At 49.8% G+C, this 15526-nt stretch overlaps 3 protein-coding genes across 6 annotated transcripts in view; 1 reads left to right on the top strand and 2 right to left on the bottom strand.

Moving 5' to 3' along the window:
* Nucleotides 1–574: 574 nt before the first annotated feature.
* Nucleotides 575–8167, bottom strand: immt (inner membrane protein, mitochondrial (mitofilin)). Of its 2 annotated transcripts, none has more exons than XM_008327716.3 (14): nt 8012–8167; nt 7425–7492; nt 7105–7303; nt 6523–6667; nt 4798–4884; nt 4464–4625; nt 4250–4383; nt 4050–4153; nt 3572–3707; nt 3348–3477; nt 3022–3245; nt 2750–2881; nt 1759–1888; nt 575–1512 (listed from the first exon to the last, which is right to left on the bottom strand). In XM_008327716.3, the coding sequence occupies exons 1-14, from the start codon at nt 8051–8053 to the stop codon at nt 905–907; spliced, it is 2301 nt and encodes a 766-aa protein (XP_008325938.1). In that variant the 5' UTR covers nt 8054–8167; the 3' UTR covers nt 575–904. The 2 variants fall into 2 exon arrangements, with proteins under 2 accessions (XP_008325938.1, XP_008325939.1); XM_008327717.3 differs by lacking the exons at nt 4050–4153; nt 4250–4383; nt 4464–4625; nt 4798–4884 and adding exons at nt 5449–5552; nt 5649–5782; nt 5863–6024; nt 6197–6283 and having other exon boundaries at nt 905–1512.
* A 218-nt stretch (nt 8168–8385) lies between these two features.
* slbp (stem-loop histone mRNA binding protein) lies at nt 8386–12219 on the bottom strand. Of its 3 annotated transcripts, none has more exons than XR_522789.3 (9): nt 11996–12219; nt 10817–10942; nt 10538–10651; nt 10390–10461; nt 10143–10265; nt 9667–9822; nt 9481–9589; nt 8923–9058; nt 8386–8509 (listed from the first exon to the last, which is right to left on the bottom strand). XR_522789.3 is itself a non-coding variant. In XM_008327718.3 (8 exons), the coding sequence occupies exons 1-8, from the start codon at nt 12052–12054 to the stop codon at nt 8993–8995; spliced, it is 825 nt and encodes a 274-aa protein (XP_008325940.1). In that variant the 5' UTR covers nt 12055–12218; the 3' UTR covers nt 8774–8992. The 3 variants fall into 3 exon arrangements, 1 of the variants encoding a protein (XP_008325940.1); XR_003051983.1 differs by lacking the exon at nt 8386–8509 and adding an exon at nt 8543–8848; XM_008327718.3 differs by lacking the exon at nt 8386–8509 and having other exon boundaries at nt 8774–9058; nt 11996–12218.
* A 1337-nt stretch (nt 12220–13556) lies between these two features.
* The window catches only part of enpp6 (ectonucleotide pyrophosphatase/phosphodiesterase 6), a 5448-nt gene continuing 3478 nt past the window's right edge, over nt 13557–15526 (top strand). The window contains exons 1-2 of the mRNA XM_008327720.3: nt 13557–13839; nt 15269–15448. Coding sequence (XP_008325942.3) covers nt 13599–13839; nt 15269–15448 — 421 coding nt within the window. The 5' untranslated portion in view covers nt 13557–13598. The remainder of the gene's footprint in view (nt 13840–15268; nt 15449–15526) is intronic.

Below are 15526 nucleotides of genomic sequence, written 5' to 3'. Positions count from 1 at the left end.
ATAAAAGCCAAAAAATGCCATCCCTGCTTCACTATCGTCACAGGAGTCAGTGTCAACACTTGAAGCCACGTAGAGTTCGCTGTTCTCGCGAGATGCAGCTTCAGTGGCTTTCACTTCACAGGAAATAACGTTTATAGTCAGGCTTCCTGGAAGTGCTGTCATGATGCTAGCTGCCGTTAGCTGCACTGATGCTAGTCACAAAGTGTAATGTGTTCGAAACGATTAAAGGTTTTATAATAAAACAAGAACTTCGACGAACGAACAATAATGAGCAACAAAAGTGTTTTGTCCATCGACCGGAAACGACGTCAACAGACGGCGGGCACGAACCCGGTGGTTGTGGACAGTGAGCAGTTCACGACGACAGAACATTGGACAATAGGCCGTCGGTCAAACACGGCACGTGTTCAGGGTTTGGGTTAACATGAACTGGAGGACCACTGGAACTGACGTGGTTCGGTTCTGGATGGTTCTTTGGTGGTATTCTGATCCAAGACCGTCAAAGATGAACAATGGGACATTTGACACAACATGTTGCCCTTGTGTTGTGAGGAATAATGAAGGGAGACTCCGGTGCAGTTCATGGTTTATTGTAACATGTGCAGAACCAACAAAAATAAAACGCCAGCTTTTCCAAACATTTCCAACTAAAGTTCTCTCCTCTTTTCTTTTCACACAAAACAATAAATACCAGGGCCAAACCTGTGGACCCGACACCTGGTCCAGGTTTGACACATCTGCTGCTGTACCACGTACACATCCTACATTTGTTCGTCCACAGAGACTTAGTGCTTTAACGATAATGAGCCGAGGCTGCGTGATAACATCGGTGTTAGCTGGCTTCAGTCCACCTAAAGGGACCTGGAACGTTCCCTAAAGGAGCCCCAGGTTGGGGAGCATCGACCTAAGGAGCCTGCGTGGTCCCTAAGCCAACAGCGTTTGCATAAGCAGCGAGCAGCGAGACCACCTGTCTGGTCTCCAGGGTGAGTCTGGCCTCGGTCAGCCAGTCCTCCACCACTCTCCTGGCCTCTCCTCTCAGCTGGTTCACCAGTTTTGCTGCCAGCTCCAGATCTCCGTGCTCTAAGCAGAAAGTGGCGTATGAGAGGAGCTTGAACGGATCCAGGTCCTCGCTGCTCAACTGGGTGGGCGGAGCTTCCTGTTTGGGCTCAAACAGCAGAGCAGCCTGAAGGTAGGACAGGAAATATTGATACAGGGAATTATGGGATTCATCAATGAGGGCGACCCTGCGGACCAGCGAGCGCAGGGAGTTGAACCGGGCACGCAGAGCGGCCTCGCTGTACACGCCGCGCTTCAGGGACTCTTCTGGAAGAGCCGAGGCCAGAGCACAGGCGAACTCGTTGTCGTGGCAGTTTTCCCGCACCACCTGCGCGCCGCCCTCTAGAGGCACGGTGGGTGAATCGACATCGGCGCTTCTGAGGACGTAGCTGAGAGCCTCCACGGAGAGCCAGAGCTGATGAGCTCTGCGAGCCTCCTCCTCTGCGACCACATGACCTACGGCCAGACAACAGCAGCGAGAAGGTTCAGGTTAATGTTCATGGACCACGTTTACTCAAAGAGTCCAGATAAAAACATTATAAAAAGACAAACAAGACTTTAACAACAACTCTCCTCTGGACAGGAGGTGAACCACCACGACGACCACGAGGAGGATGATGAGGAGGATTTTTGTCATGCTTCTGTATTTGAACCGCCCTCATCACCAACGGGCCAATAGAAACTCTCGACTGAGGATCTTACTGTCTATAGCTTCTTCCACTCCTTTCAGTCGAGCGTAGGCAGCGTTCATATCCAGAGTGAAGTTATCCAGCTGTTCCTGACTCAGCTGACGGAAGCGAGTCTCCTGCTCCAGCATCTTACTGCCCAGGACCTGGAATCAAACCACAGCAGGGCTAACACCACACGCTACACCACTGTACCGCATCAGGGCTGTAGCACCGAGGAACAGGAAGTAGTGTCACGGACCAGATGACCCTTTAGTGTCCTACAGCAATGTGTCCTACAGCCATGTGTCCTACACTGATGTGTCCTACACTGATGTGTCCTACAGCCATGTGTCCTACAGCCATGTGTCCTCCAGCCATGTGTCCTACAGCCATGTGTCCTACACTGATGTGTCCTACACTGATGTGTCCTACAGCCATGTGTCCTACAGCCATGTGTCCTACAGCCATGTGTCCTCCAGCCATGTGTCCTACAGCCATGTGTCCTACACTGATGTGTCCTACAGCCATGTGTCCTACACTGATGTGTCCTACAGCCATGTGTCCTACAGCCATGTGTCCTCCAGCCATGTGTCCTACAGCCATGTGTCCTACAGCCATGTGTCCTACACTGATGTGTCCTACAGCCATGTGTCCTACAGCCATGTGTCCTACACTGATGTGTCCTACAGCCATGTGTCCTACACTGATGTGTCCTACAGCCATGTGTCCTACACTGATGTGTCCTACAGCCATGTGTCCTACACTGATGTGTCCTACACTGACGTATCCTACACTGATGTGTCCTACACTGATGTGTCCTACACTGATGTGTCCTACAGCCATGTGTCCTACAGCCATGTGTCCTACACTGATGTGTCCTACACTGATGTGTGTCTCCATCCAACTTGTCTTGATTTGACTCTGGGGAGTCCCTGAAAGTGTCACCAGTTGAGAGACTATTTTGGACTGGAGTGGTGGACAGGTGGTGGACAGGTGGTGGTGATGACTGAGATGATTCCACAGACCTGCTCAGCATCAGCTCTCAGCTCCTGCTCCTGGACTTTGAGGACGTCTCTGACGTGGTCTGTGTGAGCGGCAGCCTGACGCCGGAGCTGAGTCCTCATCTCTGCCTCCATCACATCTCTCAGCTCTGCCAACTACACACACACACAGAGAGAGAGAGAGAGAGAGAGAGAGAGAGAGAGAGTCCATTCAACATCTGTGGACAGAGGACCACAGGTGTGGACGTTTGTCCAGGGAGGATGTTGGATGTTGGATGTTGGATGTTGGAGCTCACCTTGTGCTCCTGCTCCAGACGGGCCTCCTCCCTGATGTGCAGCAGTGCGGTGTTGACCGTCTTCTCCAGGCTCTTCTGGTCCTCCAGCTTCTGCTGCTCCAGAGCTGCATCGACGTGGATCTGCTCCCTGACCCGCTGCTCGGCCAGCTCTCGGTTCAGCTGATCAATCCGACGGTGGGCGTGGGCGATCAGAGAGTTCAGGTCGTCTGCTGACAGTTTCCCCGCTGACACACACAGACGTCAAACAGGTCCACATGTCTGTCCTGTCAGTGTGTTGACCAGCGTGTGTGTGTGTGTGTGTGTGTGTGTGTGTGTGTGGTTCTTACTCAGTCCCTTCCAGTTGGCCTGGATCTCTGGAGTCAGGCTGCTCACTTCTCTCTGGAACTGTTGCTTGGCTTCATTCACGAGTTCACTGTACTGGGAGACGATCCTGGCTTCTGACTCTGCTGAGTGGACCTACACACACACACACACACACACACACACACACACACCATCAGACACAGCTGTGGCTGCAGTACCAACACCAGCCTGGTGAAGGTCTCCTCACCTTGGTGATGATTTTATCCAGGTCCACCTCCATCTTATGAAGATTTTCCTCCGCTGCCAGGACCACGGGGCGCGCCGCCGCCACCTTCAGGCCTTTGGACTGGTCGATCACTGACCTGAGACTCTGCAGGGCTTCACTGAGAGACGACACGTCAGACTTCGTCAAAAACTAAACACTAAGTCGATGGAGGAGCGGGCAGAGGTCAAGGTTCACCGTGGACCACAGAGTGGACGCTTCGTCTTCACAGGAATCAAGACCAATCATCTGGTTGTACCCGAGTTACAACGACAGTAAAGACTGTTCTAGTCTTTATTAACAGCTAGACGTGTGTTTTTATTTCCAATCTAAACAGTGGAATTATGAATATGGAAAAATGTCAAGAAAATGATGTCAAAGTAAAACTCATTCCTGTGCAGCCTGACCTTGGCCTGTAGGTGGCGTCGAGGGTTGCCGTGCAGAAACAGTAGAAATATCTTACTTGGCTTTTTTCAGTGCAGCTCCGGCGTCATTCACAGCAGCGTTTCTGTTCGCCAACGCTGCTTCTAGATCTTTCCACTGAACCGACTTCTCTTCAGCCGGAACCTGGGATCAGTGACATCATCGATCAGTGACATCATCAATCGCTGAGGTCCAACTCCGTCTGAGAGAACGACAGTCGGACACAGTGTGACAGCTCACCTCTGCCTCCATGGCCTCCTTCAGTCGGTGTATGTGCAGCGTGATGGCCTGCAGCGCTGCTTCCTGAGCCCCGATGGCGTGCAGAGTCGCTTTGGCCGAGTTTGACAGAGAATCTTCCAGGGTGACGGACAACGCTGCAGGACAGAGAGAGACCGGACGCACGAGTCAGCGTTTAACGTTTACCTGGAGTCGGCCAGTGTGAAGACCAGCTCACATGCCACCACGTCCTGCTCCTCTTGGTCTTGTCGGGCCAGTCGGGCCGTCACCTCCTCCACCGGTCGCTCCTTCAGTGGTTCTGGTGCAGCAGACTCTGTGTCGGGCTGAACCGATGCCGTCGCCGGACCTTGTTTGTGGTCGTGACATTCTTTGCACTCCTCTAAAAACAAAAAGAGTCAAACCTCAGTGATTCAGTCAACTACTTGTCATTGTGACACACCACTGCACCACTGCGGTGGATTCGAACCTGCAACCTTCCGGACCCGAGGCCACCACTGCCCCGTATGTTTTGTCTCAGGGGTTTTTTGGGTTGGTCACTGTCAGAACCTTACCTTTGACCACAGCCGTGTCACATGGTGCAGGAACAGTCTGGACCTCACTGATGGCTGAGAGGATCTGCGTGGCCTCCGCCGACGCCTCTACATGAGACACAACGACCAGATCAGACCAGCTGAAGACTGAGGACCAATCAGACGCTCTCTGGACTGTGTACTGACCAGCTCACACACACACACACACACAGCCGTCATTAAACCAAGGGCCATGGATGTGACCTGTGACCTTTGACCTACTCCTCTGACTGCTGACAGACGACCACAGACTAACAGGACTCACTGTGTGTGTGTGTGTGTGTGTGTGTGTGTGGAGACGACACGTCAGACTTCGTCAAAAACTAAACACTAAGTCGATGGAGGAGCGGGCAGAGGTCAAGGTTCACCGTGGACCACAGAGTGGACGCTTCGTCTTCACAGGAATCAAGACCAATCATCTGGTTGTACCCGAGTTACAACGACAGTAAAGACTGTTCTAGTCTTTATTAACAGCTAGACGTGTGTTTTTATTTCCAATCTAAACAGTGGAATTATGAATATGGAAAAATGTCAAGAAAATGATGTCAAAGTAAAACTCATTCCTGTGCAGCCTGACCTTGGCCTGTAGGTGGCGTCGAGGGTTGCCGTGCAGAAACAGTAGAAATATCTTACTTGGCTTTTTTCAGTGCAGCTCCGGCGTCATTCACAGCAGCGTTTCTGTTCGCCAACGCTGCTTCTAGATCTTTCCACTGAACCGACTTCTCTTCAGCCGGAACCTGGGATCAGTGACATCATCGATCAGTGACATCATCAATCGCTGAGGTCCAACTCCGTCTGAGAGAACGACAGTCGGACACAGTGTGACAGCTCACCTCTGCCTCCATGGCCTCCTTCAGTCGGTGTATGTGCAGCGTGATGGCCTGCAGCGCTGCTTCCTGAGCCCCGATGGCGTGCAGAGTCGCTTTGGCCGAGTTTGACAGAGAATCTTCCAGGGTGACGGACAACGCTGCAGGACAGAGAGAGACCGGACGCACGAGTCAGCGTTTAACGTTTACCTGGAGTCGGCCAGTGTGAAGACCAGCTCACATGCCACCACGTCCTGCTCCTCTTGGTCTTGTCGGGCCAGTCGGGCCGTCACCTCCTCCACCGGTCGCTCCTTCAGTGGTTCTGGTGCAGCAGACTCTGTGTCGGGCTGAACCGATGCCGTCGCCGGACCTTGTTTGTGGTCGTGACATTCTTTGCACTCCTCTAAAAACAAAAAGAGTCAAACCTCAGTGATTCAGTCAACTACTTGTCATTGTGACACACCACTGCACCACTGCGGTGGATTCGAACCTGCAACCTTCCGGACCCGAGGCCACCACTGCCCCGTATGTTTTGTCTCAGGGGTTTTTTGGGTTGGTCACTGTCAGAACCTTACCTTTGACCACAGCGGTATCACATGGTGCAGGAACAGTCTGGACCTCACTGATGGCTGAAAGGATCTGCGTGGCCTCCGCCGACGCCTCTACATGAGACACAACGACCAGATCAGACCAGCTGAAGACTGAGGACCAATCAGACGCTCTCTGGACTACTGGTGTACTGACCAGCTCACACACACACACACACACAGCCGTCATTAAACCAAGGGCCATGGATGTGACCTGTGACCTTTGACCTACTCCTCTGACTGCTGACAGACGACCACAGACTAACAGGACTCACTGTGTGTGTGTGTGTGTGTGTGTGTGTGTGGACACTCACCCTCCAGACTCAGTGCAGGCTGAGCTTGGACGGCACTCGTCTCCTGAGCTGGACTCTCCTCTGGCTCCTCCCCCTTTTTCCCAGACTTGGTTTTGGAAGTCTTCACCCGTTTCTCCATCATAGACGGAGGCTGAGTCTTCTCCACCTGAACAACACACACTGATCACTGACCACTGATCACTGACCACTGATCACTGACCACTGATCACTGACCACTGATCACAGGACATACATGTGGTCAGTGAGGACACAGCTGACTGATGACACATTAAGGATGTAGACGTTTGGCTGTAACACACTGGTAATCCAGGTACTAACTGGTAATCCAGGTATTAACTGGTAATCCAGGTATTAACTGGTAATCCAGGCATTAACTGATAATCCAGGTACTAACTGGGAATCCAGGTACTAACTGGGAATCCAGGTACTAACTGGGAATCCAGGTACTAACTGGGAATCCAGGTACTAACTGGTAATCCAGGCATTAACTGGAAATCCAGGTACTAACTGGTAATCCAGGCATTAACTGATAATCCAGGTACTAACTGGGAATCCAGGTACTAACTGGTAAAACGTCCTGACCTGCTTCTTGAGTGGGAGAACGATGTCTTGAGGAGGAGGTCCCAAAGCCAGATTCAGCAGCCAATCAGAGTACGGAACACTCTTCTCCACAGCTGCTCTGAACTTGTGGTCCCATTTTGAACACAGGACTGTGCCTCCAACTGCACCACCTACTGTCAGCAAACCAGCAGCAACTACTTTGGCAGCAGCACCTCCACCACTGCATGGACAACAGAGGACAGACATGGTGTTAATGCATGTACTAATACTACTAATACTACTAGTACTACTAACACTGCTAGTACTACTACTACTAAGAGGTGTGTGTGTGTGTGTGTCACCTGCTCTGTCCTGTTGAATAGCGCTGACATCGCTGTAAGTTGGCTAACGCGGTTCTCCCGCTGTTTCTCTGAAGAAAGAGAAAATGAAAACTGTTTAAAATGTTACTTTTTTTATAAACGCACCGAGGTCACGTGGGTGGGTCAGGTGAGAAGCCTTCAGTTTGTGTTTCAATACCACAGACAGACGATTACAGACCCGAAATGTGTTTAAAACTGACGTTTCTTTCCGTCTGACACCAGTAACAACAAACTATCAACACATGATCTCAACGGCCAACAGCGTCTCCCCCACATGGCGGGAACAGGAACTGCAGTCGTTAGCTTTGGCCGCCTGTTAGTGAAAGCTAACAGATGTCAGTGACGTGTTTTCTATGCTTCTTAAAGCCTCACTGAAAATGACGTCACTGGCCCCTTAGACGTCACTGCGCCACCAGCTTCTAACAGAGACCGCAGAACAGTTCTTCTCCGTCACTGCCGCCAGGGCACACCGAGCAAGGGTCACTGAATGACACACGACATGCTAACGGTGCTAATGCCGATGCCGCTGCGTACATGTGTACACGCGGACAGCGGCCGCGGGCTCTTACCCGGGATGTGGCGTTGGCTCCTCTTAGACAGGCCCTCAACATGGTCCTAGGTCTGTTTGGGGTTGAATCCTGGTCGACTGAGCCTGAGCAGGGAGCATACACTGACGCTCAACTCCCTTTTCCGGTTCTTCTTCTTCTTCTGCTTACAGGAAACGTTAGTGAGGCATAACACTGCCCCTACCGTCACAAAACGATACTGCAAGGAACGACAGATGCAGAGACGAGTATCTTTGTCAACCTGGACAAACCCCCCCACCCGCACCCCACCAAAGCGGCATGTGACCACCTACCACTCAGACAGGGGTGTCATCAGAACCCCCCCCCCCCCCCCCTAGGAAGGACCTGAACCAGGACCTGGATGTTCTGATCAGTGAACTGTTTGAAACCAGAGCAAACGTCAGGTCTGACCCAAACATGAAGTGTGAAGCTCACTGACAGTAGCTGTGTGTGTGCTCTAGCGCCACAGTCTGGGGACCAGGCTCGTGTTCACCCAGGAGACTGGATTAGACCAAGACAAAACAAACAAAAGAAAAACAGTAAAATTTCTTTTTTTTTATTTCAGAATTTTCACCATAAAGCAAACAATAAGAAACAAAACATTTGTGAAGCAAAACCAAACAGGCTAAAAAAAGAATCATAAATGAACGGCCACATGAAAGACAACACGTCCTTTGGTCTCCATGTCCTCTGTCCACGGTCTGAGGTTCAGTTCAAATCCAGCCATTTCAGCAGCGTTTGGGCCACACAGCAGTGCTTCAAGTGTTTTTTTTTTGTGAATCCCAAACCACTGAAGACGACAGAAATGTGACATGAGAGAGGAAGACCCCCCCGTCCCACCTACAGGGGGAACAACCACCAGATAAAAACAACAACAACAACAACAACAACAGAGGCGTTCCACTGCTCCACACCTTTTCCCACAGTTCCATTCTCTGAGGCACAGTTTCTTTGAGATGTGTGGCAGGGGGCGCCCTGTAGGGGTCACTGGTTCACTGCTGTTGGCTCTATCTTCTGCATCTTTACTGGAGTCCCTGAACAGTCATCGCTCTGAAAAGAAAAGAAAAAGATGAAGAAGAACGGTTGATTCTTCTATTTAATGTTAACCCTTTCACTTCCACAGCAGGATTCACTCCTAGGTCCAGTCTCAGTTCCCTGACCCACATGTTGAACACTGGTCCGTGCATGTACTACAGTAACAAGTCATTCATGGTGTTCAGGGCGTAGACCAATTTAAATCAGGAACAAATGAGGGGATAACAATCGGTACTAGCAGAAGTTACAACAGGAAATAGTGACAACCCAGAAGAAGGAGGAGGAAGTGGACACTAAACACTTCCTCTAGACCCAGAGGAACAATTCCATCGACTTGTCTTTGCACTCAACCAACCACATGGGTTAACGTGACGTTACCATGGCGACCGTGCCACCCATGTCGGACCTCCTGACCGAGGACGCACTCTTACACTCACCTCCAGTGAAAGGCTGTGTGTGGTGTTGGAGGTCGGAGCGTTCTGGAAGTCAGAAACGGTCGGAAAGTCCAGTTCAATGTCCATCACATCATCGAGACCCAGCTCTTCACTGGAGGAGAAACACAGGAGCCGTCAGACAAACCTCAGAACTTCTGTGACGTCACCTTTTGTCCTGCGTGGACCTACATGTTGTCCAGGACCTGGTCCTGGGTCTCGTCTGTCGGAGGATCCCAGGCGTGAAGTTTGACCTTCCACAGTTTGATTTGCTGATCCCACGAGCGGCGGCTGTACTTTTTGAACTTATTTGGGGTTTTTGGGTGGACACCAGGTTGGCGCATGTGTCTGGAAAAAACAACGGGAAAATTCACCACGTGAAAAGACTGTGATGGTTCACTCAACAACACGTTAGCACTGAGTGGTCAGTTCATCAGGTGCAAAACTATATCATACAATCGCATTTAGTGTGTACCTCAAATACTACCTCAAATACTGCCTTAAATACTACCTCAAATACTACCTCAAATACTGCCTGTGAAAGTCAAGTTTCTTCTTTCTTATCTTTCTCTGTGAGCCTCGGCTCCAGTCAGACCTAGAGGAGCTGGAGCTGGAGTCACAGCCCATCAGTTCCACAGCTGTGGTATCAGTGCCGGGTGAGAACTTACTTGGGAACTTCCTTGATGTATCTGTCGTAGGCCAGTGTGTTCTTGCCGTAGTTGATCTGTTTCTGGCGTCTCAGCAGAACCACCTCGTCAGTCTCCATGTTGTCTCCCTCTCTGGAGTCACAACTGCAACAACACGTTCACAGTCTTTGTTCTTTCTGGGGGTTTGTGAGCTTTGATTTCAGCTCAACTAAATACAGTGGGGGGTGGGGGGAGCGGGTGGTCCTGTGACCGTGGTACCAACACGCACCTCCCAGAAGATCCGGAGGAGGCCTTCCTTTCTCTCTGAGAGACGTCGCTGCCCAGTAATCTCCTCCTGTAACTGAACACATCACACGTGGTCAGAGTGGAGGTGACGAACGAAACATCCAATCAGTGAACACGAGCTGCGTCCTTACCGCTGTATGTCTTTATGGACGTCCCTCCTCATCTCGTCGTCCTCCACCTGGCTGCCCCAGTCAGAGCGTCGCCCACAGCGGGACACGGGACTGGAGCTCTCCGGTGTGGTAAAACTACACAAAGTACACAGCGTTAGCACAACGACACCTGTGACCACGGCCGTCCTTGTTAGTGACACTTGATGAAGAGGCCGCCGCCGCCGCCCCAGAGACCTGCTGGTCCTTCACATGAACACAGACCATCCTGGAACACTGGTGCCTTCAGGTTCAGGTTCCTACCTGGTGGGTCTGTTATCAGAGTGTCTGTGTCTTCTCCCATCAGCCCTCTCTGCCTCTCTGTGAGTACGCAGGCTTCCATCGACCCCCCTCTTCCTGCAGTGGGCCCACCCAGGTGGACCACCGCTCCTAGGACCAAGACAAAACAAGAAGCTCTTTGTTACAACAACATCAGCTAACTAACTAACTAGCTAACTAACTAACTGCTGTCAGGGATCACCAAGTGAAGATGCTGACAGACAGAACTAGAATGACTAGAAGTCAGATGTGTTGATAAACGCTGCATGTTCAGTTCAACACTGATCGTTAAGAATGTCCTTCTGACGAGGCTTGAGTTTTAAATTATATATTTTTTTGTTGGTACAACATTAGATGACGATCAGACCGTTCTGATAATTAGTCTACACTCATTTATTACTTGAACAGTGTCGTGTAGTCAACGGAACATCTTCACCAGAGACACTCATTTCTGGCGCCATTGTCCGTCATTACATTCGCTGTGGTTGGTTTGATAAAACCGCTATAAAACCACACTTCCCTTGACGTTACTGACAGGTTAATATTTAAAAACACTATTGTTTTCACCTTAATACAGTGACGTAGAGACTAGGACTAAGCGGTAAATAACAACAACAGCGGTAAAACGAGAATCCCGCCAACCGAACGAGAACTACTTCCGACTCCTCTCTTCCTTCCTGTGTGTGTCTGGGTGACTGCCCCCGAACTGACCGTTTCTGACCCAGGTTCCTGTCCCTGTGCCCGCTGCTCCGGGTCCAAATGTATGGACATCGGCCGTCTGTGGCTGTAGCCTCGGTGTGTTGTAAGCCAACTACAAACTAACCCCGCACGATTACTGACGCTTGACACACAACGGACGCGGGATCGACTTCATGGGTTAACGTTTGTTTTAGTTTCAGTTCAACAGAAATGTCGGTTTGGTTCTTCACAGAGGAACATGTCCGCGGCACCGGCCGCTGCCGTATGGAACAGAGGCGACAGAAGCGACAAAAGCTACAGAGACGACAGAAGCTACAGAAACTACAGGCTACATGAGCTACAGGCTACAGACAACACTTTCTCCACGTTTTCCGCCGTGGTATGAAGTAACAAAGACGACGTTGTGAACCGAACTAGAACCGTGTAGCGGGAGAACGGTCTCCGGGAACAGTTCCAGGAACATACCTGTCTTCCTGCTCAGAGCTCTGGCCGCTGCGGCGTCTCTCCGTGACCCACGCAGACATTTTCTACAACAATAAAAAAAATAACAAAAGATAAAAATGTCTCTGAAATGAACCGAAAACCTTCCGCACTGTCCACAAACACCCGCCAACAAGAGAAAGTCCCGCGGCTGTGAGAGATCCGGCAGGTCAGGTGACCGGAAAAGGAGGATATTAATGCAAATGAGTTGAACCAGAGGCGCGACGTGTTTCCCAGTGTTTTAAATGGGCTCTGATCCACGGAGAGGACTTTGTCCCGCCCTCTGTCGGTTCTTGAAACCAATAAACCCGCTCGATGTGACCATTCAACCAATAAGAGACCAGGAGTGGGCGGGTCTTATCAGAAAAGGAGAAATATGACGTCGGTGATCCGACTCCTGTGGAACACCAGGCTCGTCTGTTGTTCTTTGGGTTATTATATTTATATATTTATATACTGTATATATTGAATATTTCTCATGTCTTTATTTAACATATATTTGAATTATTTTATTTGTTGGAAAAAACATTTCCAATATTTTATATATGTATATATATATAAAAATATTTTACTTTACTATGTATTTATTGATGAAACCAGTCTCTTTTCCTAAAATGTCTTCTTTTTATATATATTTTTTCGAGTTACTATTTTTATTGTATTCATTTATTGTATTTTATATAATGTTTGGATCATAATTCAAAATAATGTTATAACTCATATATACTCCAACACCGGCCCAACCATGAACACAATCATAACTTTTACTATATATTTGTTGACGTAACATTTTAGCACAATTATACACATTAAAGTGTATTTTGGAGATGGATATTGCATTTTAATTCTCATGTTGTTTTTAGTCACTTTTTGACGTAATAATGAAAATCAAGTCCATTTTCATGAACCACGTGTTTTGTGTTTACATACAAATACATACAAATACATACATACTGTCGTAATCAGTGCTCAGGAATAGTTCTGAGTTACCATGAAAAAAAGAATTCAACTGAAATATTACTTTGATGAAGTAATGCAGTATTGAAGACAACCGTGTACTTCTGCACAGTACCGTCTGTCGTGAACCCAGGACTGGGTGTTGAAGATGAAGATAAACAACTTTACGACACTGAGACACTGAGTGGTAAAAATAAACCGTGTCCTCGGTCACCCCGGGCTGAGTTCACCGACGGACAACAGTACCAGTGACAGGAGCTGGAACTGTTGAATTAGAACAGACGAATCTGAGCCACAGACCACGTCATCATGTCGACGGTACTGTCAGAACTATCACAGACCCAAACCAAATCACAGCCACGATGGGACAGGTTCCTGAGTTTGGACCGACAGAACAGCGCCACCTCTCAGCCAACTCCAGAACTGTACTTTATATCCCCGTCCTAAATGTTATCTTTATTTGACTTCATCTTTGGTTTAACGACACTGTTCAATCATCCGTTTTACGAAACTGGAGGGGGCGGGGCGGGAGGGAGGCGTTGTGTCCCTCCCCCACCACCACATATGACTCCACCCACAGATGTTGTCAGTGTGTTCAGTCAGTCGGTCTTCAGTCCGTCACTCCGCTGTCATGTGTCCGACTCTCCCTCCGCTGCTGCCGCTGCTGCTGCTGCTGCTGTCGGCCGGACCAGGGTGTCTGTCCGAGCGGCCGCTGCTGGTGCTGCTCATCGATGGTTTCCGCTACGATTACACCCAGAACCTGACCCGACTGCCGGCCTTCCAGGAGCTGCTGTCCGCCGGGGTCAAGGTGGACTACACCACACCGGACTTTCCGTCTCTGTCTTATCCCAATTACTACACTCTGATGACAGGTAAGGCCGTCGGTGGACCGTCGGTGGGACCGTCGGTGCTGTAACAAACTGTCACGTCGCAGTTACCTTCTTGGAGTTGACAGAACTGAGATGTTAGTCCTCGAAAAACACAAGAAACAGTCAGGTCTGTACTGAGTGTTTAATCAGTCAAACAACAGTCAGTCAGAGGAACAACAGTCAGTCAGAGGAACAACAGTCAGTCAGAGGAACAACAGTCAGTCAGAGGAACAACAGTCAGTCAGAGGAACAACAGTCAGTCAGAGGAACAACAGTCAGTCAGAGGAACAACAGTCAGTCAGACAGAAGAATCAGAGGAACAGCAGTCAGTCAGAGGAACAACAGTCAGTCAGAAGAACAACAGTGAGTCAGAGGAACTGTATTCTAATGAACAGCTGGTCACAGACTGGTTAATAACAACAACATTAACTATTATTATTACAGTCAAATATAATAATGATGATGATGATGATGATGAAGGACTCTCCACTGACACTGACCTGCTCGTATATAAGAGAGTTTATCATGACTAAGTAGACCAGGGACCAGGGACCAGGGTCTACCTGGAGGAGACCCGGGCCCATGTGGACCCTGTGACTGAACCCTCCCCAGTTTCCCTCCCTCACACCCTGGTGGGAAGAGAACAGAACACATGGTTCAATGCAGTAATGTAACTCCTCCAATCTCCCCATGACCTTTGACCTAGGGCCCCCCAACCGAGGGCCTCTCATAAAGAAGAATTATGGAGGTGAAAAGAACCCAGTGGAATCTCCAGTATGCAGGGTCCAGTCCCGTCCAGAACAAACTGGGGCACGAACCTTTGACCAATCAGACGGCTCCTTCATGTATGTTGACGGACATCAAAGGTTTTATTTAAGTTAATATTAAACCCAGGAATTATAAAGTAGAAAAACGATGTTGGTTAAATCTCCTTCATCTCAGTCTTGGAGGCTCTGGCACCACCTACAGGTCAGAGAAGGGGAGCAGAAGGTGCAGACTTCCTCTTTATAAAGTGATCGTCAAACTACAAACAGTTCAACGGTCAGTGCTGTTGATGGGCCGGTAGGTGGCAGTGTTTCCATAAAGCCGATAGAGTATGAAGCAACTTCAACAGAACAGAAACAGACACTGAGGCTCGTGCGTGTGTGCGTGTGCGTGTGTGTTGTTGTTTGACACGTCCTATCGAACGAATCCCTAAAACTCCTGACTAACAGGAAGTGAACAGAGAAAACACTGTCACACTGATCTGTGTGTTTGTACAGAGCACATTCTTCTCTAACACACACACACACACACACACGCCGAGGCTCAGCGGTCTGGTCTGACCACTGGTGTGACTGTACAGCAGTGGTCAGTTTGGATCAGACCCCCCCCTCCCCCAGTACAGACGTCTGTGGGTTGAACGTGTCGTTTGTCCGTCCCTCGTCTTCAGGCCGTCACTGCGACGTCCATCAGATGACTGGGAACTACATGTGGGACCAATCGTCCAACAAGGAGTTCCTGATCGGTACCAACCAGGACAGTCGGTTACCCCTGTGGTGGGACGGTTCTGAACCTCTGTGGGTCACCATGATGAAGCTCAAGAAGAAGGTGTTCATGTACTACTGGCCTGGTGAGTACTTCCTCCACAGTGGGGGGGGTGGGGGGGGGGGGGGGGTGCTACCTGTTGGAGCCTGTGTGTGTGGGTGGG

Source organism: Cynoglossus semilaevis, chromosome 15, assembly GCF_000523025.1.
Source record: "Cynoglossus semilaevis isolate Cse_v1.0 chromosome 15, Cse_v1.0, whole genome shotgun sequence".
Lineage (NCBI taxonomy): Eukaryota > Metazoa > Chordata > Actinopteri > Pleuronectiformes > Cynoglossidae > Cynoglossus > Cynoglossus semilaevis.
The sequence above is the reverse complement of the archived record's forward strand: the minus strand, read 5'-3'. Positions and strand labels throughout refer to the sequence as shown.